Source organism: Chroicocephalus ridibundus, chromosome 3 (genome assembly GCF_963924245.1).
Source record: "Chroicocephalus ridibundus chromosome 3, bChrRid1.1, whole genome shotgun sequence".
In the NCBI taxonomy this organism is placed as follows: Eukaryota; Metazoa; Chordata; class Aves; order Charadriiformes; family Laridae; genus Chroicocephalus; species Chroicocephalus ridibundus.
In genome coordinates, this window is record NC_086286.1 from 74380983 (window position 1) to 74404080 (window position 23098).

Consider the following 23098-nt stretch of genomic DNA (forward strand, 5'->3'; position numbering starts at 1 on the left):
ACCCTGTCATAGCACACAAATTCCATCTCCAGACCTTGGCATATCTAAAAGGCAACGCAGAAAGAGAATATTTAAGGCAGATATGCAGAGAAATAACTTTTCTGTCCCCCTTCTATTACCTTATCTTTTTCTGTCACAAACACTGCACCAGGATCTCACTAGTGTACTGCAGTGTGACTTGAATTATGTCCTTGGGGTAACATAACGTGCATCAGGTGAGAATCTGGTTTGTGTGAGACAGGAGAGAAATTCAAGTAGAGCCTTCGTGTGAAGTTACGTATTCAGAAACTTTTTCAGACGTCTAAGAATGTGGCGTTTGGTTCTTCCAGAAGTTCTTTTATAAAATATTTCAAAATTCTGTCTAGATTAAGATTTTGGGGAAAAAATTACTGCAGAAACCAAAATTTTAGTGCACGTATCTTAGTATACCATAATACACTTCAAATAAAGCAGCAGATGCATTCATCGTTCTTAAAGAGTTAAAAAAAACTTTATGATGTATTAGGATTTCTGCTTCATTTGTGTGCCTGCTATAAGATTAATTTACAAATGCAAATCTCCTTTAATGGAGGTTTTAATGCTCTTTTAATGCTTTGCTGAAGGAATGTTACTAGTTAAAAATAGTCTCTGTATAATTTCTTTAAAGACACCAATTTATATTATTAAAAGAGTTTTGAAACTGAAAGCCTAATGGAATGCATGTCCTTTTTCATCCCACATGCAGCTGATTTCCATTTTGTGCTTGTCTGTCTGTGGGCAGTGGATGTAGAAGAGTAATGTTGAACTGCATGAAGTGGAAACGGAGGAGAATTTTGGTAGACAGGACAGAAGGTAGAAGACCTGCCTTCTGATTGTAGCTGTAGTCTCAGGCTTGTCCCTGCGCCCTTCTGCACCACAGGAGTGATAGCTCTAAGGTTTGACTAGTTACTAGTGTTCTGCTTTAGAAGGATCTTGAAATTGGAGCATCTCTTACTTCAATATATTCATAGCGATTTTATAGAGGGGTTTTCTTCTTAGGGAATGGTATGATAATGCAGTGGCAGTGATTTGTTCTGACACCACTTTTTGTTTGGGTTTTCAGGGGTTTCTTTTGAAGGAAAAGTTGCACCTCTTCCATAAGTCTGAGGGGAAGGTGGCCCCACAATGTTCATTTGAGTGTGTTGAGAATGTAAATGTTTCTTTATTTTTTTGCTCCAGATTCCTGAAATACGTGCTGTTGCCTTCTATTTTAATGTTTGAACAATCAAACCCCACCCTTCCTGTCAGTGGAAAAAAATGCAGGACTTGTTTTGTGCTGTACTGCTGAAGTATACTGTGACATGTGTGTGTTCATTTGTGTGATTATTTTATTTCTTTTTGTAAGCAACCACAGTATGAGGGCGCATCACTACAACCTCACGTTTCAGAAAGATCAACATCCCACCTTGAGGAGCTTGAGCGAAAGATTGCAGCAGCCGAGAATAAGGAATTGCAACTCAGTGAATTTGTAAAACAAATTTCAAACAAATCTAGTGAGGAGAAAAAGAAGATGGAGGAGAAAGTAAGTATCTTTTGTGTTCGGAATTTCCTTTTGACACTCTTATAGCAGCGTGTGTTTTGTTTGCTAGAAAGCAACTTAGTATGTGGGTTGCTGAGCTATTTTCAAAAGGTTAGCTAAACTATCTGTGACAGAAAAAAAGATAGTGATTGTAGGTCTTGGCAATGGATAAGTCTGAACTTGTAGTGAATACATCCTGAAAAGAAATACTAGATGAAATGGCAATCATGATGACAGTTTTAACTAGGTAGCAGTTAAACTTGCTTTGAAGAAAAGCTGCTTTCAGAATTCATGTAGCTTGAAATGTTTATTACAGTAAATAAAGTATCATGTAAAAACATAGCAAGAGTGTGAAACCAAAATGCCTGTTTTTAGCATGGCTTGTAAGTGTGGGTCTCATGCTTTGGGATGCACTTACCAACCTGGATGTGCCTGCTCAGCAGGAGTGAGTCTCTTGTAGCCTTGCTGGGATGTGCAGAGTAGACTTTAGTCTGAGACAGGGAAGGGACTTAGATGGCTGTGTTCTTGGAACTGTCTTGACAAGGGGTTCCTTTGGAGTCTGAAGCACTGAAGAACTACCCACAGGTAGTTCTGAATGTCCCGACAGCCATTCTTTAATGCAAGCAGGAATGTGCCACTGACCAAGTGATTCCTGATTCATGTTTAGGGATATATTGTCACTGTTACCTTCTCTTCTTTGATTGCTGGGCTTAGATTTATATTAATGCATGTTCAAGGGGTAGGAGCAGTATGATACAGTGAAGTTGGAGGTGGGAATTCAAAGAAGAAAGCATAATTCATCTCAAATTCTGCCTCATCATTTCCTATGAACCCTGCAGTATGCTTTTCACTAAGGGTGACATTCGGGAGGGGCAGTAATTGGATGCCGCTGGTTCCTCCTGTCTTAGTTTTTACTGCTTGTGTTCCTCCTCACTGGGTAGGAATTGCTGCTGTAGGTGGTGGCAGTGGTGGGAACCTGTGCAGCAGTGCTTGTGTCAGCAGGATGGTCTCTGGCTAGGAGCCTGATTCACTGCACAGTCCTGATTCACCCCTTAACACACCCGTCCATTCTGTGCACTGAACAAAAGGCTCCCAAGGAGAGAAAGGGCAGTGAGGGAACGCCTGTGTTTCTGTAATAAAATTAGTACCCTTCTATTTGAGGGAAGACTGTGGAGGGAGGAAGGAGCTGTGCTGTGTTCCCACAAGGATGTGGCAGGCTGGGAACCCAAGCAGTAGGCTGGGTGCTGAGCCTGGGGACAGCCATCTCTCGAGTTCCTTTGCTGTGCTCACAGGGAGATCAGCCCAGAGCCCAAAAGCTTGGTGCCCCTGTTCACTGACTGATGTTAGGGGACAAAAGTACAATTTCTTGCTGATAAGAGAGATTGTTGCCAATAGCTGTGCTGCGGTTATTTCTGAGCAAATGTCTGCCTCTTTGGAGCGGGTAGGTATTTTCATCCCAAAGCCAGATTTGGCCAGGGAGTGGAGAAAATGCTGTTAACACTCGTGTGAGCTTTGCTTCTAAGTGTATTCTAAAAGAACACATAGAAGTTTAGGTTAAGTCTGCTAGCATACATTTCTACTTTTCTGTCTGCACCACTTTGCAAATAATATCTTTTCCTACATTAGAGTTTTTAACATACATTTAAATATAGTGTACAGATGGTATGTTTTTGATAATAACGGACAAGCTATGTCCATTCGGTATAGGTGGGAGCAAAGAAAACATAAGGAACATCTAGCGAAGCTCTAGGAGCCAAGTACCTGATCAGCAAAAGGAACCAATTCCTCATGCCACTCTCTAGCAAACCTGTAGATTGTCTCTCTGAAGGCAGTTGGGGATGTGAAGAGTATAGGTAGTCTCAAGGGAAAAATGGGTGAGTCGATGGAAGTGCTGCCTTATTCTAAATGCACAGAAATAACAACTGCCTCAGGAGAGCCCCTAAGGTGAAAGCAGCTGCAGGCTGGGAAAATGTGCTTTCTTTGGTTTTTTTCCTACTGTAGACATCTGCTCATGGCTACTGTTGGAGATGAGATACCAGAGTAGAAGGACTCTTGGTCTGAAGCGTGTCCCTTCTAACGTTAGGGTGGATATACTTGATGGTTCTCTTTTCAGAAACTGCAGGGTCAGCAGAGATCAGAGGTGCTCTTTGTTCACTGCTGGCATTGTACCTGTCTTTGCCCCATACAGACATACCCACTTTTTGAATAATTCTCATGCCTGAAGAGAAGCAGTTTTTCCCTAGGCTCCATGGGTAGTCAGTGTAGGACTGAGGTGATTGAGAGCTCTTTAATCAGCACTGAAATTTCAGAAGCCTGAAAAAGCTTCCCTGTTGTGGCTGGCTGGTAGTTGTGGTAGCTCCTCACAGCTTCCTAGCTGAGAGAGCCTGGTAAGGTAGATACCGCAGTATTCTCCACCAGTGTCCATGTCACAAATGCCTAGGTTCTTCCTTTTCCTTATGCCAGGCATGAAGGAAATAGGCATGCAAATGCAAAATCTTGGCATTTGCAGATTTTGCAGCCCTCACTTTAGTTCTGAGGCATTTCATCTCAAAATTGGACTGCTGGGCTGGAAATGCTTCAGTTCAGGTACCTGTCCCCTGCTGGCTGCTCCTTCTCCCTCTGCTATGGGTAGTTGTGAAGGACTCCTGAAAGGTACTGCTGATAGCTTGTAGTAGTGTTCTCCCTTATGATTTCTGTGGCCTTGCTTTTAATATTTAATTGCCAAGAGGTGAGAACTTTCCTATTTTTTCTTGCCCCAACAAAGTCACAAGCAGTGTGTGTATGAAGGAGGAAATTAAAAAAAAAAAAAAAAAAAAAAAAAAAGAAACCAAAATCTAAAGCTTGTTTTCCCCTCAGCAGAGTCAGCAAGAATGAATGCAAAAGAACTGAATTTTTCTTTTGATCTCAGGTGACAGAAGATGGAAAGAGTCTCTGGGATGATGATGGGGTTTTAGAGGGGGCAGGAGGAATCCCAAGGCAAACACGGTAGCTATTAGGAGAGAGGCTGCAGGAGAGGAAATTCCTATGGTATATATGCAGGACAAGAAGATTTGGAAACCATGTAATCTTCTTCACACATGTACTGGAATGTTCTGACTGGTCACCTTGTCAACCTTAGTGGTATGTGAGAAGTAGAGGGAAGGGACTCGCTTAGCTAATGGTCAGACTTCTGGCAATTCTTACTGTGGAACGTTGGCTTACGTGTGCATATTTGAATCACTGCCTTAAGGCTTGGGGTGTGGAGGGGAGTATGTGGTTCTGAAGCACGTATTGTGGCAAAAGATCATGGCCGAGTTGCAACTTTGCCTTACTGAATGTGGGGTTTACTTGGGCTTTGTCTAATCAGAAAGATTTTACAGCAGCCTGAAAGCTTTGTTCAGTTTTGAGGTCTTGATAAAATAAAAGATATGAAGATTTCTGCCCTTTTGGCCACCCTCGATTTTGTGGCCCATACAGAAGGCTATCTCTGGAAGAACTTTCCAGATATTATTGGCTTAAACTTTTCAGTAGGCTCTGTTACTGAGCTCTGACATTGACAGTGTCACACGTTTATTTCTCAGTGAGATGGATGTCTGTGGCACTGAAATAAAGTACATTTAGCATTTACTCTAGTGATAAGTGTTTGTTATCTGTGAATTACTACACCTTAGTTCAAGCAATAGAGATACTGTTTTTCATTAAATTGGACTATAACTGGAAAATACTCTTTTTCCTGCCTGCCTTCCTGCTTTTTTGACCTAGGTAATAAAGCAAAGTAAGTACCAGGAGTGCAAGCAAAGATAACACAATATAAAAAACCTTTTGCGGGCTGATGGACAATTAAGATGCCTGTAGAAAAGGTGTTTAAGAAAGCCACTACACTGTTCTGATGTCCTCTGATGTAATTGTCAGACTGCATCAAAGTCAGGTTGTTGGCTTCAGTTCTTGTTGGGTTAAGTTCTTGGTCCCTGTGTTTTAAGTTGTTTTCCCAGGCCAGAGGAAGAGGATGGACTAAAATATTTCCTGATCATTTGTTGCACATGAACATCTCCATTGGTGAAAAAACTAAGAATATTTTAATTTTGTTGAACTGTTTGTTTTCAGTTCGCAAGGCATATGGAGTGTTCTGGGCAGAGGTGAAGCAACTGTGGTTTGTGGTCACGTGTGGGTCTATGACTTGGAGCTGCTGGGATTAATCATTCTTTGGTTTTGTTTTCTGTAGTAACCAACCCTTTTAAGCAGCTGAGAGTACAGTTCTTGAAGAGTGATCAGCCTCTGCTTCCAAAGGTGGTTTATTTTTCACTGTAATCATAAAACATGTATCTTGCTTTCTTCTAGCTTAAAACTAGAGACCGATATATTAATAGCCTGAAAAAGAAATACCAGAAAGAGTCTGAGCAAAACAAAGAAAAACAAAGACGAATTGAAACCTTAGAAAAATATCTGGCTGACCTACCAACGCTGGATGATGTAGAAGGGCAGACTAAACAGGTATGGTAAAGGGAGTTTGTTTTACTGTTTCAATGTATATTTTTTCCCCCATCTGTTAAGGAAGAGAACTGTTTCAATGTTTCAGAAAGCACTGTAGCTATTCGGGATTCTCATACTCAAATAAGTGAAATGAACCTAAGGTTATACAGAATGTAACTGCAAGGCTGTGGCCTGCCACAAGGCCTTTTGCTAATGTGGCACCGTGTCTGACTAATGTAACCTGTGTTAGCTGCAAATTCTAGAGGAGAAGAACAAGCAACTTCAAGAAACTATGACTGAGTTAGAAAAGAAGCTCGGAGAGGCCCGATCGCAGTGCAGAGAAAGAGAGTTGCAACTGGTGTGTCAGAAGAAAAAGGAAAAAGAGCTGGTCACAACAGTACAGAGGTATGAACAGCTGCTTGGGCTGTGCCCTGAAACTGGTGTACTATCCCACCTGATGTCAAGACCTAATGTTATTTGCGCTCTTAATCTATTACAATGCTAATGACTTTTTCATGGCATAAATATATTACCGTGCAGGGTGACTGTGTAGTGTAATGGAAAATCCAACAAGATTTTTATTTGTGTCAAGTTGCAAGTAATACCGCAGAGAACAGTCTGCTTAGGACACTCTTCACGATCTTTCTTTAAAGATGTGGGACACCGCTGCAATGGCATCATAGGCTGCTGCCAGATAGAGGATAGAATAAACATGTGGAGCAAAGGGGTATTGTGTAGAAGCTGTCAGCGCTCCTATTTGATAACTATTCTGTCGCGAGCTGTGGAAAAGCTCCCTGGAGATTGGCTGACGGGTATATCAGGGAAGGGTCAAAGATTTAAATAAATTGTAGCTGTTTCTTACCTTTTCACTGAGGGTGGGGTTACTTACAGGGAAATTTAGCTGTAGCTGATCTGCTGTCACTGAACTTGCATAACTATGAAGAAACAAATGGGACAGATATCCATGAGAAGATTACAAATGAAGCACGGAGACATCATTACTCTGGTACATTTTAGATCAGGGGAGCTACTTAAACACTTATTTTTAAAAAAGGGGGAGAGGGGAAGCGGGGAGGAATCACTTAGAATAATTTATGTGGATGTTACTACAGTTCACTGTCCCTCCATTGGATAAAGGTGCATGCCACGGGAGTCTGAAAGTGTTTCCATGATGAAAGGCAAGCTGGCTGTGACACCTTGCCAGCCAAATTGTTGATGCATTGTTTCCATCTTACCAATGAAAGGGATTTTTCTTCATGCCCTCATAATCTAGAGGGGGATCATTTTGTCTTCTCCGAAAGCCTTCAAATAGTTGAGGTGGCCTCTGGTTGCTAAATTAGACAGCAGGATTAACACTAATAAAATGTATTTCCTTTCTGAGAGAAGGTGAGCAGGCAGAGGCCCTAGCTACACCTAGGAGCTTGAGTTGAGCTACAGAGGGTCTGAAGGTCATGCCCTCGTGTGGGAGCAGCTGGCAGGATTGGCTTTACTCTCTCCCTTAGAAGTCCCAGAGGGCATGAAGGATAGGCCACTGGTACTCGGTGCAACCTCCAGTTCTGGACTTTGAGAGGTCTGAAGACTCCTCTGATCTATGCTGGCGCTGGCTTTGCTTCCTACGGTAGCACAGAGCAGCTGTGAACACCACAAAGCTCTTCTTTGCTCCTCTCTGCCCTCTCTCCCTATGCCATACTGCTGGAGCTGTGCCTTCTGGGAGATGCAGCACAGAATCTGACCCATAAAACTATTTCTGCATGAATCTATTTTAGTTTCAGTAGTTTAGAATTTTTGCATCATTCATCCACTGTTGGTGTGCTCGTAGGTAAGGCTGGATTCTGCTAGGTAAGGTTTTTCAGTTCTTGTTGGAAGGTGGTGCAACTTTCTAATTTTTCACTAGAACACGCAGCCTGGTTTCTGTAAGCACACTTATTTTTTCTTTCATGTTGAATGGCAGTTTACAACAGAAAGTAGAAAAATGCCTGGAAGATGGTATTCGCCTTCCCATGCTGGACACAAAACAGCTTCAGAGCGAGAATGAATGTCTCAAAGAAAAGAATGAGAAAGCCAGTAAGGTTAGTCTCTTGGCGGCATCTTTAACCTTGAGTCCTGAATTTCTTTTTTTTTTTTTTTTTTTACTTTAGAAATAAATATCTCACTAAAGAATTACACATTTGTTGCTAACTCAGATTTCTTTTCAATACGTGTCTGTTTCTGTTCCGTATGGTTTTTTTGCGTGAATCAGAGTTAAAATCTCTGTATTGTCGTGTACATTTTCAAAGATTCCATTTAAAATTTATGGCTACACACCTGTAAGCTGGTTTTTACAAGTGGTTCTGGAGAGATTCAAGCCTTTAAATTACTCAATTTTATATTCTAGGTCATAGACAATCAACAAAATCAGATAGCTGGACTGATTTTAGACATGCAGGTAAGGAAGAGTGTATATTCTGTTGTTTACTCTTTACATTTTTTTGTTACTAAAGTTGAATTTCATCCTTTTATCTTCCCAAATAGGAGGCAAAGGTAGAAATGCCAAGAAGTTAATCTAGTAGCCTGTATTAAACCTGTGTTCTCTTTCAGGCTCATAATGTATTTGTTGTTGATGTTTGTATGGTCTAGCACGTTGCTGAAACTCATCATAAAGTGAAAAACTGTTGCTATGTAGCATCCTTATTCTGCTGATCTAGTGGATGTCGTATAAAAACCCTGTTTCAAGTGTGAGGACTGCCTCTGTAAGTAACAGTGAAACCTCCCATCCGACTTTGGGATTCAGATGGTCATCCAAAGTATAAAAGGTGATACTGATTAGGAACTTCACTGCTGAGAGCTTTAGTAGAGACAGGTGCCTTTCTAAACCATACCACTTCACGTTTCACATCATTTAAGCAGGTCCCTGTTCAAGTGGTTTCTGACACGTCAGTCACTTAGACATCTTAACTCTCTTGGCGGATCTTAAGCATCTAGGTTGGAGCCAAGGATTTTTTGAGACCGCACAAGTTGTCAGCTCAGAGTCAGTTGCAGCTCTGTGGATTGGATTAACACATCAGGCTCCTGAGACTTGAAAGTTACTTAGTGACGGGGGTTTGTTGTGGAGAAAAGGAAACATTATACAGGTTATAGGGAAGAAGGTAAGACTTGCTCTAGAAAAAGATGAGCATTTAAAAAAACAAACAGCTGTTTTCAGTATATACTGAAGCCAAATTCAATAAATTCTAGTTTCTGCATTCTTCTTCTAGATTGGTATTTGTCTCCATATTTTTTGCTTCCTTGCCCTCCAGAGAGTCGGATGTTACAGGGCTGTCCCTTGAGAATGAAGAAGATGCTTCTGCTTTGGCTCTGTGTATGTTAGGTTTGGAAGAACAACAAAATGGTAGTAAACAAGCTGCTGAATGCATACTCCTTCCGAAGTGGAAGGGAGCTCTCTATGGAGCCATAATCCAAAAAAGCAGAGAGACAAAAAACTGCTGGCGTAACACTTGCTAAGGGAAGGTGCTTTCTATTTCCACTTTGCACCCTGGAGCCAAGTTTGCTTATTTGTAGCTATTGAAAGTAAGTTGTCTTCCACCATTAAATTGTTTCCTTTCTCTACCATGTGGGTAAATAGTAGTCCTGGTTCCTGTCAACAGCCATATTTTTGCTTAATTAAATTACAGTGTATTAAATACATCTGTAGAGAAGCAGTAGGGGACTCATAAGTTGCAACATAACATACATCTGTTAAGTGAAACGCAGAATCAGTCATTTAAGCTTCTCTAGGTTTGAAGAAGACAAAATTCATCAGATTGAGATGTTTTCATGGAGCAGCTTGTTATATGCAAGAATCGTGACACGGGCAAATGTAGTTTTTGATATTTCGTAATTTAAAAAAAAGCTCAAATTGAACTCGATAACCTTCCTGAGGTTCTCTGTCCCTCTTCAGAGTTTATTGAAGATTATTTACATATATACTATGTGTATATGTTGTGCTTATAAGAAAAATGCACAACTTGCCTAAATGTATTATCACCAACTTAAATCTTCTCGTATTTCCTAAACTTTCTGATCTCTTTCTCTCCATCACCTTTATTTTGAGACTAGTGATCTTTGTGCACGTTTATATAGATGGCTGGTTTGTGTGCTTAGTCTGAAATGACTTTAGGGAGCTGAGGCTGGGAAATGCTGAGTAGGTGTGACAGTCTGTGAACAGAGTAGTGTTTTGTTCTCCAGGACTCTCTCTTACATCTCCTCTTTTGAGGTATTTTATATGAGCACAGAAAATAAGATTCGAAAATGGTGTTATCCCTCAGATTACTTGTAGACTACAGCAGCGTCTTTGTATCCTTGATCTCTCTCACCTTCCACATTTGTTCCCTGGGAAGCGTTGAAAATTAGTTCATTACAAACTGAAATCCCTTATCACAGAGATACAATTTATCTTCAGCTCAGAAGATCTGATTTTATTCCCTGTCTTCTGACATACAGTAAACTTACTCTTGAGCACGTATCAGTTCATTGTTTTTAACTTGCAAGCTGAAAACAAAGAAATTCTGTTTTAGACAGCAGTATATGAAGCAGTACTAGTTTCTATTTGCTTATAATTGTGGTGGAATGATTTTGATCTTTCTTGTATGGTTTTGCTTCATTGATTTGTTGTCCTGAGTGTGAAGGATTAAAATTCTGGTTGGTCGTCACAAGATGCCATGCTGCATATATAGTATATCTTCAGAAAGAGGAAAAATTATAGATGAGAATGGCTTTTTAAAAAAAACCCTGCATCTACATGATTAATTTAGCTATCACAAAATTAACATTTTTGTCACGAAAAAGACAGTAGACGTAAGATTGTATGATGCCTGTGTTATCCAAAGTACATCTGTCAATCACAATAAGCCGAAATTCTGCCAGGCTGGGAGTAATGCCATGGAATTCTAACTTTGGAAAGAAAATGGAAAAAGTAAGGATGAAGTATGGAGGACTCATAGAACTGTGAGCACTGGGAAATCATAGCACTACAGCCTCAACCAGGCTGGTGAGCACGTGCTTTTTCTGAGCTTTAAGATAAGGTTAGCAGAGATAGATGTTAGGTGTATCTTCTAGAAGTGGAAATCGGTGTTTATTTCTGATAGTTCAACTCATGAGCTGAACATATGCACATTATTTGGAATATTCTAAAAGTTGTTTTTGGAGTACTTTGCAGTGTCATGTAAACTTAATTGCAAACGTAGTTCTGAAAATACAGTGGGGAAGGTAATATTTCGGAACCTGTCTTCCCCACCACCTACCCACCCTCAGGAAGACTGCACAAACATTTAACGCCTGGTGTTGACACAAACATGAAACATGTAAGTGGTAGTACTAATGCAGGTATTGTAACTGGGGCTCTGTGTGTCCCTGAACTTACTCATGAAAGAGAAGTGCATCAAAGACTATTAAAATTTTAAGATACTTGGAAACTGGGAGGGTGTATTGGGCACCTGCTATTACTGTATTGCCCTGTTCTTCTCCTCCTCCCTAAGCATCTTCTGTTTGGCTGCAGGCAGACAGAGCTAGTGGGACCTTCAGCCTCACCCAATATGGCAATTTTTCTCAGTAGACAATGTCTTTAAAAAATCCTAAAGAAGATGATTCAACACCACTGTGAGTTCTGATCATCTGCAAGCACGACAGAGGAAACGCCTGAAGCGGAGCTATTTCCTTCCCTCTCCCGGGCCAGGGTGTTTCCTTTGACGTGGGGCAGGGCCCTCTTTCTTCCTCCCCTCCCTCCCACTAGAGTCTGAAGCTGTGCTTTCTTGCACAGCTTATCTTTAGGATGCATATTACTTCAGCGCTTCCTTTCGAGGGTCATGGTGGTGGTGAACTGAGAAAGCAGGTCAAGAGTGTGAAAACGGTTTTAAAAACAAGTAGTCATTTCTGGGGTTTGCCTGCTGATTCTTACTACTTACGTGAAAATAAAATGTGGATTTTTATAGTTCATATTAAGTGTGTATATTTTAGCACCATTGTTTTCCAGTTTTGCAAAGAGTATGACAAAGTACTGGCTTTTCTCACTGCTTGTGCAGCATTGAGCTGAATGTGTTGGGAAATTTTGTCAAGGCTGTCCACATCCCGTGAGTGGCTAGGCTATTAAAATCTCCACTCAGTGTTAGCCTTGCCCTTGCCTCTTCTTACTCCCTGCCTTCTCATCAGCACTAATAATTCTAATAGCTGGCAAATCAATTAAATGGTTTCTTCTCCACTCGGCAGGCCACATACACAGTAAAGGGCAGGCTTGTGTATAGACATAGTCTCCTTTGTGCTACAGTCCTCTGTACTGGTAACCTGAAAGTTTTATTCTTTGTACATCTTAGGAGCAACTTTTCCAGAGCTGAATTGTTTTCCAAAGACCCCAAAGCCAATATAGCTTGACACAATTTGCTGCGGTCCTGTCAAGTGGGGAGCTTGGGGTTGTTTTCTGCCTTTGAATAAGGTGGCAGAGTCATAGTGCAGCAGTTTAAACATATCTTTTACTGAAGAGTGACATCGATCTTCCTATAGCATTTTATTTAAGCTACCATATAGAATTCCCTGTGAGAGAGTTCTCTATTTTGGAAGAAGAACCATTAGGATTGTTCCTACAGAGATTCAAGAAAAAACATTCTTCTGGGACAGTGCCATTCCATAAATTGAGAGTCATCAGTTTGTGAAATGCAACTTCTCCTCTTCCCATCATGGCCTCTGGTTCCGCTCTGTGGAAGGTTACAATCAAAATTGTGCCAAGGCATGCACCATTGTCACCAGTGCTTCTGGATTTGCATCTTATAATTGAAATTGGGCAACAGATTTTACATATTATCGTACTGAGCTAGGGATGAGAATGACTCTTTATATGCACTGTGCTAGCACAGCATTGGATTTGTGAGTAATACCATTAGTGACAAAAGAGGATTATTTTTTTTTTCTTCATGAAAGCTGAGAAGATCTCTCTGTTTTAAAGCATCAGGAGTTTATATAGTCACTATTCATTGTTATTACTACTCAGATAAGATGGTTTGAATATGCCTCTTTCTGAATTTTGCCAGGTGACCTTGAAAGACACGTACACAGATCTAAAAGCCAACTAGTGGAATAAATATGAGTGCTTTTAACAACAAAGACACCTGTGGTCATGTTGAATTCACACCAAAATATCCACTTGGGAAATACCTCATGATTTCTCAGTTTCAACTCTGTAGGTGAAAACTGGGGAATTGCCAGCAGCTGTTCCCATATTGCAGTGGTTGTTCATTTGTTGCTGCTTGTGACTGATCTGAAAGTCAGTCATGGAAAGCTCTGATACTTAAGTCCAGCAACATCCTAGAAACCTACTGTTATTTTCATGACTGAAAATAATAATTATTGTATCTGTTAAAAAATGACATTATAAAGTACAAATAAGTTACTTTGTTGCCTGCAGTTGTTATTTTCAGCACAGTAGACTTGTATAGATTGTTCTGATTTATTTTTATGTGAATGATTTTAAAGAGCTTGCTGTTCTGTATCAGCTGTCTAAGGCTTGCTTCTCAGTTGTATAGAAGGTGAGGTGAATTCTGTGTTGTGAAGGGTTGTAGGAAGCCCTGACATAGTCTTTGTGGAAAAAGGAGGCCAAAAAAACCCCTTCAGTTACAACTTGGAATTGCCCAAATGAAGCTTAGTTGTCATTAATATGCTTCTTATTTCAAGTGAAATTATTTGATTAGAATAAATGATATTGCATGATTATTTTAGACTTCATGCATTCCGTATTGGAGTAATGTTTTGCATACATACAGTCATCTTGTTTCTAAACAGATACTGCTTATTTAAAGGATTTCACTAATATTTGGAATAGCTGTGTTAGTATACATAGAGCTACGGGGTCCAGTTGAATATTACCGGGTGAACATGGTAGAAAATAAAAAATGAAGAATTAATACAAAAGCAATAAATAACTGAAACTTAGAAGTTTACTGAGGATGCATTTTTTTGTCAGTGCTAATAAAATGTCTGAAAATCTTAAATCCTTACCTGTGTTTTCATTCAATTTAGTCTATGCAAGAGAAGCTTTTGCAAGAAAAGCTGCTAGTTCAGAAGATGACAAATGAACTTGAAGAAAAAGAAAGGAATATAGAGCAGTTAAATAAAACTCTCTCTGAAGTAAGTAAAAACTCCAAAAACCCAACCCCTGACCACATCAGCTGGGAAGAACCTTATAGAATGATAATAAGATTTCACGGTAGGCCTTTATGAGCTTAATACATATTTGATGTGCTGTCTACTGTGCAGACATAAAATAGATACCGTCCCTACCTCAGGAAGTGAGAACTTCAAGGCTGAAGGCTGCTAAGCAATGATGATATGAAATAGACAGCCACGTAAAAGCTGTCTATGTGCCATTCTTTAGAGAGGTACAGAAATACTGATTACATGTATGGAATTTTTAATTATATTGTTTGTGGTTTGAAACAGGAAACTTTCTGCTATGGTGCATGCTGCAGACTAACTTTCCCCTTTTTCCTATTTACTTTTCACAAAGAACCAAAGACTGATGGAAGAGAATGCCTCCCTGAAGGAGCAGATGCGGCAGGTGGAGCAGTCCAGGCAACCAGTATCTGAGAAGATGCCTATAGCAGACCAGTTGTTCAAGGAGATGTCCCATTGCTTGTTTGACTTGAAAGCACTGTGCAGTATTCTTACCCAGAGAGCTCAGGGCAAGGAGCCTAACCTTTCCTTACTACTGGGAATCAGATGTAAGTGATGTTGTCATGCCAATGTTTAGTAGTGATTTGACACAGAGGAGTTACAGTTCAGCGAAGTGGTGCTTGAACTTCACAGCTGGACAGGCCGGTGTCCCCTTTGCTGTGCAACTGGAGCAGTTGTGTGTGAAGTGTACACCTGGAGCTCTCTGGAAAAGCTGGGCTTTTAGTGCACCTGGGCTGCTAAATGCGTATGACTATATGGGTCCTTGCCAAGTCAGGAGAGAAGTTAGCTGGCTCTTCATATGGACCCAATATTTGTGTTAGGTCTTTTCTTTTAACAAGCTTAATAAACAATTGCGCTTTTTTTGACCAAAATCTATCATATTCTATTGTTTTCTGAGTGCTAATTAGAATTAGTCAGATAGACCGGTTGCTGAACTGGACCATCAGCAAGGTAGAAGGGTAAAAGTGTAGTGTCCTGTGCAGCAAGAGCTATTACGTGCGGCTTAGGCTCATCTGCACTGTAACAGTCCAAAGTACTAGGGAGTGCAGCATATGCCAGTCTCAAAGTCCACGAGACCATTGTCAGCCAGCAGGATGAGTAGTGCAGCAGATCTGTAGTACTATCCTCTTCTCTGCATGGCTGTAGAAACCTCCAAAATCTCTAGGAAATGGCTGTTCTACCCATCATTCTCACTGCTGTTGAGATCCATCAGACTTCAGCAGGTCTGGATCTTGGTGCAAACAGCAAAGCATGTCTTTCAGAGAAGCACTGATGGGCTCTGAATTGACTTTAAGTTCATGTGTTACCACATTTCCTTGGCTTTTCATCATACTAAAGCATGATTTGTCTTGATGTAATTAAATTAAAGCGACCTACCCCTTATTTCAAGGGTTGAAATATTCACAAAGTGCAGTTGCTAGAGCTTTAACCTTGGCTGTTGTTTTTTGTAGCGCTGAGCTGTTCAGCTGAAGAGAATGAAAATTACCACAGCACAGAAACCCTTTCGAAGAAGCTCTCGGACGTTTGTCAGTTACGAAAGGATATTGATGAATTAAGGACTATAATGTCAGACCGTTATGCTCAGGACATGGGGGACAATTGCATTACTCAATGACAACATTTCATCTAGTCGCAAATGACTTATTAAATGCTGCTGTGTCACAGGTCTTTGCATTTCTATTAAGGAGCCATATTGGAAGACTGCAAATAGTGCCGCAGGTGCGTCTCTCTGAGGATTGTGAATATTTGATCTCGGGAGTCTGGTGGGTAGGGGAGAGTCATCGTTTGAGCAGTGGTACAAACTACAAGAAATCTTTTCTCCAAACTACTGAATGTAGGAACAAGCTGTGAAGAATGATTCAGTTGGATACTCTGTTTCCTTCATTAGGGCTCATTTTATTACTTCACCTGGTTTCTGGAATAAGAGCATCAAAACAGCCGTGCTGCCACTACTTGGTCTTTTCCTTCGTCAAGGGTTTGTGTGGAGTTATCTGTGCTCTGAAATTAGAGCAGAGGGTCAAAGGACCTGTAGTTCTGTGTGGTGAAGCCAGAGGCTTCTGCAACCGTACTTCACTTCAGGAATTGCAATTAGAACAATCTCAGAGCAGTACAAAAAGGAGTTGCTTTTCAAGTTGCCTGAAAAATTTGATACAGGAAAGATGTATTTTAGTAATGGATGTCTAGCTTGTTTCCTCAGTAGCAGAAGACCACTAAGTTTTAACTCCTTTATGCAGATGAAGTCCATAAAATGTAGTGCTATCAAACTGTTTTAAGCACTCTGACTTAGCTGTAAGAAATTTCAATTATATGAAGTCTGTGACAAACCCAGAGAAGCTGGAAGGCATGAAACTGCAGCATGGTATGTGGCTGTCAGGAAAAAAAAAATAGACTGTATTTTAATGTTTGTACCATACTTATTTTTCCTTTAGGTCATCTCCGTTTTAAAACGTGTCTGGTCTGTATTCAGTCCCTGAAGGCCTCTGATGAGGTTGTGAACCACCTCAACCATTTCTTACCACAGCTACAAAACGGGTGTTTCGCACTTGGCAAAAATCAGGGCTCAGGACAGAATGTTTCCACTTAGCAGTATTAAGTACTCGGTTATCTGAGGACTGCAAAATTTTCCACATTGTTTGGGAATTCCTGATTTCTCCATTTATGTAGGAAGCAATTACATTAAAAAATTAAGATCATGTTCCATAGTTTATTTAGTGAGTGTCGCTTGGCAGTGCTGTTTCACTCCCGTGGGACAGATGACATATTAACGCTTCCAATTTCCTGGAACGTTACTGCAAGTTAGCTGCACAGTTATGCATGGTGTAAAACAGTATTTAACTGAAGGAAACAAAAAACTGCAAAGATCAAAACCACTCTGCAGTCACACTGTTAAGAAAACATATGAGCATCAGTTACATATATGGTATTAAAAGAAAGTTTCAAATGACTACGGTGCGAGTCAATCAATTGACCCGTGGTGTGGATAACAGCAGAAATCTCTTAGAAAGCTTAGCAGTTAGAACCAAGTAAATTCTAGGGTAACATTTTTATGGCAAAACTGTTAGTATCTTCAGTTTTCTGATTATATTTATGTTAATAGAAAAAAAAAAGGTATAGCAATGTAGACTGGTTACCAGTTTTAACTTGGTGATGTTTTGCTTTCAGTTCATTGTTAAACAGTTACCGCTAATGTTGTTTTTATAATTTAGTGATTTATTTTTTTTTAGCTATGTGGACTTATTTATTTTACAGTTTTCTCTATCCTGAACCTACACATGGACTAATTTGTGAAAAACAGTGTTGCTATTTATATTATTGCTACATGGTGTTTTCAGATAGATTAATCTGACTGGTTCAGCTCCTGTGAGCGCTAAAACAGTGTTCAGATGAAATCTCAAGTGGAATTGCCTAGTGTCTCTACTTCAAGGTAAAAACGGAGGCCGTTTTATTCTAAATTTCTATGCTCTTTCTGTAGGTTTGAAGGTGTACTTTTATACTAGTGCAAAACTGAAAACAAGGATCTTGACACCAATGGGCTTGCAGAGTTTCCTGTGCCTCTAACAGTGTTGGCTTTAGTGATTAGAGCCTCAGCTCGTACCTTTGGTGTAGTTTGTTGGTTTTGGCCCTGCAGTGAAGTAATAGTCTCCGGTTTATGGCATCTGTCTCATATCAGAATTCAACAATAGCATTTCAGATAATAAACCAGAAGTATTAGGGAGAGGGGAAACACCTAAGTCGTATGTTATTATTTCCTTAGATGGAAATGTTGTACCTATAAAGAATAACCAAGCAACACATTTTTCTGAATTTGGTGGAAATAACAAGGAGTTTAATAGAGCAATTAGAGAGGAGCAGGAGATTTTTTGAGTCACTTTGAACTATTAAGCTGGTCACTTGGCTGGTGTGCCTCCACTGTCCCTCCTGTTAAATGGTGATACTGCACTGCAGAGTTGAGATCAGTAATTGATATTTGCAAAGCACTTCAGGAGCTTTTATGCTCCTCAAGTATTAGTTGAAAGTCTCTCAGGAAGGACGTTCCATTTTATTTGTAATACTTTGATTGCAGTGCTGTAATCTTGTAATATTTTTATTACAGAACCTGTAATATTTATATTGACTTTAAAGCACTTGATTTTAAAAACCCCTGAGTTTATCTGCCTCAGTCAAATTAAAGTAGGGAGGTAAATGATGGATGTATGAGCCAAAGATGCAGACTACCAATTGACTATCTGTAGTGATACAGTATTTTGCTTTGATTTCTTAAAATTTGGCCTGTTGTAGTAGTAGCAATTACTATATATGCATCAGTTTACGGATGCCTCTAAATGGAATAAGCTTTGTCTAAGATATGCATGATTGTTTAATTGGTTAAAATGTAGTGTGTGTGGTCTCATTCAGCATATTTAATACAGAGTTGATTAATGAATGTTAACATTGGAATTGCTTAGATTTAGTCATGACAACTTTTTGCTGTAGCTGTTAGACAATCTCAAGGGCTGAAAAACGACCGCTGATGAATGGATACTGTACCGTTCTGGCTGTCAGCAAATCTGTACAGTAATTTTTTGTATAGTTTCAGATTGAATTTATACAATCCTTTAGAAAATATCTACAGTAACTACTGTATTCAAGAATGTATTTTGAAAAAGACTTGGAAAGTAACTGTCTTCAGACAAGCTATAAATGATGCTATGTATTTACTATATAGAATTGACGCAGCTCAGTTATGTACATGTGATTTAGGTTGCTCGCCTCCGCTGTGCAGCTTTGTAGTGTGATATTTGTGTGAAATTGTGGAGATTGCTGTAACCACCCACCCGGGCTCCAGCATTTGAAACTGCCGGTGGCCGTGAAGTCATTGCAAGAGCTGAAATTTTGTCCTTTTCACTTGAAAAGGTTTCCCTGCTTCCTTTGTCCTCGCTGCCCGCCTTTTGTTTCAGATGGTTTTTTGGATGCTTTTCTTGCAGGGTGATAGCACAAGGAAAGAAAGAAAGCAAGCAAACCCCTTCCTCCACAACCCGCTGCCCTAGCACGGGCGGCGACGGCGCACTGCAGTCTCTCCACGTGGATGTAGTTTGCTCCAGTTTTCCTTGTCCTTATCACTGATGTTACGCAGGTGGAGTTGGAGGTATAATTGGGCTCTTCTCCTTGACGTGACGAGTTCTGTCATGAGTGAGGGAAAAGATGTTCTGAACTAATCTGCATTCTTAGACTGCAAACCAATCAAAGGTTGTTATCAATAGGGATGGTTCATTCTGGTAGCTCATTAGCAATATTAATTCCACAGCTGCATACCTTTGTGCCTTTTTTTGCCTGAAGTAAGTGTATATTCCCTTGAACTTTAGATAAGTTGTTAGGATGCTGACAACTGCACCTTGTTTTCCTCTTACCTGCCAATATTTTGTTTATAAGCTTTTGTAGTAAGAACTGTGCATAATGTTAGAAACAGAAGTACTTAAACTAGGTACTAGGCGTACACGTGGAATGTTAGGCTGGTCGTAGTATGCAGCTTTTTTGAATATGAAGCGTGAACAGGAAACTCAAATCATAACGTGTTTGTTTTGTGTATATTAATTACAGTATATCATTGGTTCAGTGGGGAGGAGTGTCTGGAGCTATCTTTTAAAAGCACAGCTGACATATGTACTGGATCAGTCCCTGAAGACTGGTAGTTTTGTAAATTGGGTTCAATTTTTGAACCGCTCAGAATACCTCATATGTAAATAGAGTTGTCATGACTTAATCACAATGTGTTCATTGTAAAAAGTAAAGGAGCCACTGGCTGGCTCAGCTTTGGGCTTGTTGTTCTTGCCTCTTTTTGTAATTTTTTTTAAAGTAGGGTTTACAGCTAGAATTTTGAATGCCAAAGTTCTATTTATTAAATAATAATAAAAATTTTCATTGTTAATGACTGGTATTTTTCCACTGGAATTTGTTTGTTGATGTTTGGGATTTGTATCCACAGAGCAAAAATAAATTTTGTTACAAAAGTGATTTCTTCATTCTTCTCATTTGTCCAATATCTGGCATGTGACAAGTGACCAAAGCTGGACCAAGGGCAAGAGACAAGAAAGGAACTGTGGAAGATCTTCCCAACACCCACGCCAGCTTCCCTTCAGTGCTCTGTAGTTCTGCTTGAATACCAGCTGGCTGAGCTCTTTTCCTGGCATTAATTTAAAAAAAAAAAAAAAAAAAAAAAAAAAAAAAAGAAAAACCTGCAAGGCCTTGGTAGCAAAAACATTATATCACTGTAGTGAAAGTATTTTAGAGCAGAATTCTTTGTAAAGCCCCTACAACTTTTTTTTTTAGGCGGGTGCTGCTGTTGTCCATCTCGGATGCCGATTAGAGACATCACAGGTAGGACTTTTGAAAAGACTAAGTTGCCACAAAATAGCAGGCAGAAGTGTTACGATAGCTGGTTTTGAAGATGCTGAAAGATGCATCAGCTTTGGAACGCGTGGTTGCCCCAAAGCCAGTCACATAGGGCAAAAAAGAAAATTGGATGGTGAAACAAAACCAGCAGTAGGTATGGTATTAAGGAGAAAACTCGGGATCAGAAAGGACGCGTGTTTTTAATTATTATTTTTCAGTTGGAAAGCACAAATGGATGGCTGGTCAGACTGAGCCATAGTTAAGGCAGTCAGGAATCCCTGCGGCATGAAATACTGCAGGTCAGTATAATCCAACCAAGCAATGTTGACTTCCATGTCAAGTTGGTGCAGTCTCAGGAAAAGTTCAAGGTTAAGGATTTTAGTCAATGTAACAGGTGTCCTCAGGAATGCTGAGGGTCACCCAAAGATGGTTTCTTCTCTGTCAGCTGCCTGGGAGAAATCTTAGATCCTGTTTGGAGCATCAAGCTTGCGTGTAACGTGGTGTTCCCCTCTCCCCCCACTCTGTTGCCTCGTGTGGAGCACAACACTTCGTGCTACCTCCTCTTTTCAAAGGCACTGGGAAATTCGCTTTAATTAGCTAATGCATTATATATGGTAGAGATCACTTGCTTTTCTCCAGCCTTGTGACTGAATGTTGAATGATGGGCTTCTAACTCGATTAAAAACATTCTGTGCCCGGTGTAAATGTATGTAAAGGGCTGCACGGATGCCAACTTTCCGTAAGATTTCTGAGGGTGACCTTTTGTGAGCTGCTAGAAGACAGGTTTAGGTTTCAAAGTATCATGATTAAAGCACTGCTAACAATAGTAGTGGCAGAAAATGTTCTGTTGCCTTTATGCCACAAACAAAATACGGCTCCAAATGTGGATAAAAATGAAACCTTAAACAATAACGCTGCACGTTACACCGCAGCATCTTGAATGAGGACAACTTGCAACAGCTAAATCTGCAGTAGATTGCCTACATTATGTAAATCCAGCAATTCTGCAGGATGTGCTAACGACACCGGGTCGTTTGTTTTGTAAATGAATGGGTTCCGTACACTTGGAGAACTTCCAAGTGGCAAGGCAATGACGCCATTTAATTACATTTTAGTATGTGCATATTTCTCTTCCTACTTCGTGCCCTTTGCGGGGCAGGGGGGGCTGCTACTGCTTTTCTCCTCCTTCTCGTGGTGCCGCAGGCCTGAATTTTGTGGAGGTGAAGCCGGCTCGGTTTGTTGGGAACCTGATATGTTCAGCTAATGCTTCGGGGCTCTTTCGTGGAGGGTTTGGCTGCTCTCCCGAAGAATGTGGCCCGTGGGTATTAATAGACCCGAAAACTGATTTACTGGTCTGTGTACCTGTGAAAGCATTTGCCTGGAGGAAGGCGAAGGGAAACTGTTGTCAAGTTCTGGTTGAGGGAAAAATGGTATCTGTTGCTGAGAGAGTGATTTGTAACGCTCAAGGTGGTTGTGGTAGAGGAGAGTTTTCTGGCTGAAAATTCCTCGAGGGGGAACCAAATAGAATTTAGTATCCAAAAAGCTCATCTCCCCTGCATTAAAAACTGAGAATGCAGGTAGTCCCTGACTGCCCAGAAGATGCCAAAAACCCCTCCCGGACCAAATGGGTTGTCTTGAGCTTCGTGGTGGCCCCAGGTGCCAAACCAGAGGGTATTTCAGAGCTCTGCTGCCTTCAGCCTGTGCTGGGGAGAGGGCCCAGCCCCACGCGGGGCCAGTTGCCCACTGCCGTGGCCCTCAGGGCTGAGCTGTGCTCCTGGCCTTGCAGCCACAAAACTGGTCACGGTGTTCCGATGTGGGCTGAGCCAGGGCCTGGATTTTCCTGGTTTCTCAAGAAGATGCCTTGCCTTTTCCGGCGTCGACGACATCCGGCTCACTAAGGATTTTGGCTAGCTGCGGCACGGGTGCTGCAGCCCGTTGCTTCAGTCACAGAAAGCGCAAACCTTATCCCTCCTGCGTTAGCACGGGGAGGAAGAGGCAGAGTGTGAAGCCAAATGAGCCTTGTACCTGCTCCCAGGGCTGTCGTACTGAGCCAGCAGGGAAATCAGAATTAGTTCAAAATGTCTGCATCTGCCACTGCCCGCTTTCTCTGAGGAGACAACAGTCCTTATACTTATCAATTGTAACGATTTACTATTAGGGGCAAAAAGCCCAAAACCTCTAATCACCACATTTGAATGGGTTAAAATATTAATATTTTTTTTTCACTATTGATTCTCTGACGACAAATTAATTGCTGTCGTTTTCTTTCCTGGCTGGTATTTACGAGGCCCGTGTTGTGGAGCAGGCGGCTTACAGGAATCGGTTTGGCTGAGATCTTGACGCTAATGCAGTAATTAGAGCAAGGACTCATTACACTCTCTCTAATCACACCCACTTCCATTCATTTACCAAATTATTTTGCAGGACTCTGCAATCACTTTCGGCCATTTTCGTTTAGGTTTTGTGTTTCTAAGTGTAGGGATCGGATGCGTTACCTCTGGGATTGGGGCTGGGGGAGGACAGGGAGGAAAGACCTGGCTGTCTGCATAGACCTGGCTGTTCACAGGAGCA

At 40.8% G+C, this 23098-nt stretch overlaps 1 protein-coding gene across 2 annotated transcripts in view; it reads left to right on the plus strand.

Annotated features, from left to right (window-relative positions):
• CEP85L (centrosomal protein 85 like) overlaps window positions 1–20117 on the plus strand; it is a 153893-nt gene extending 133776 nt beyond the window's left edge. For both annotated transcript variants that reach the window (XM_063329724.1, XM_063329723.1), the window contains 8 exons: window positions 1364–1540; window positions 5855–6007; window positions 6237–6391; window positions 7938–8055; window positions 8361–8411; window positions 14006–14113; window positions 14493–14706; window positions 15610–20117. In XM_063329724.1, coding sequence (XP_063185794.1) covers window positions 1364–1540; window positions 5855–6007; window positions 6237–6391; window positions 7938–8055; window positions 8361–8411; window positions 14006–14113; window positions 14493–14706; window positions 15610–15773 — 1140 coding nt within the window. In that variant the 3' untranslated portion in view covers window positions 15774–20117. The remainder of the gene's footprint in view (window positions 1–1363; window positions 1541–5854; window positions 6008–6236; window positions 6392–7937; window positions 8056–8360; window positions 8412–14005; window positions 14114–14492; window positions 14707–15609) is intronic.
• Window positions 20118–23098: the final 2981 nt, after the last annotated feature.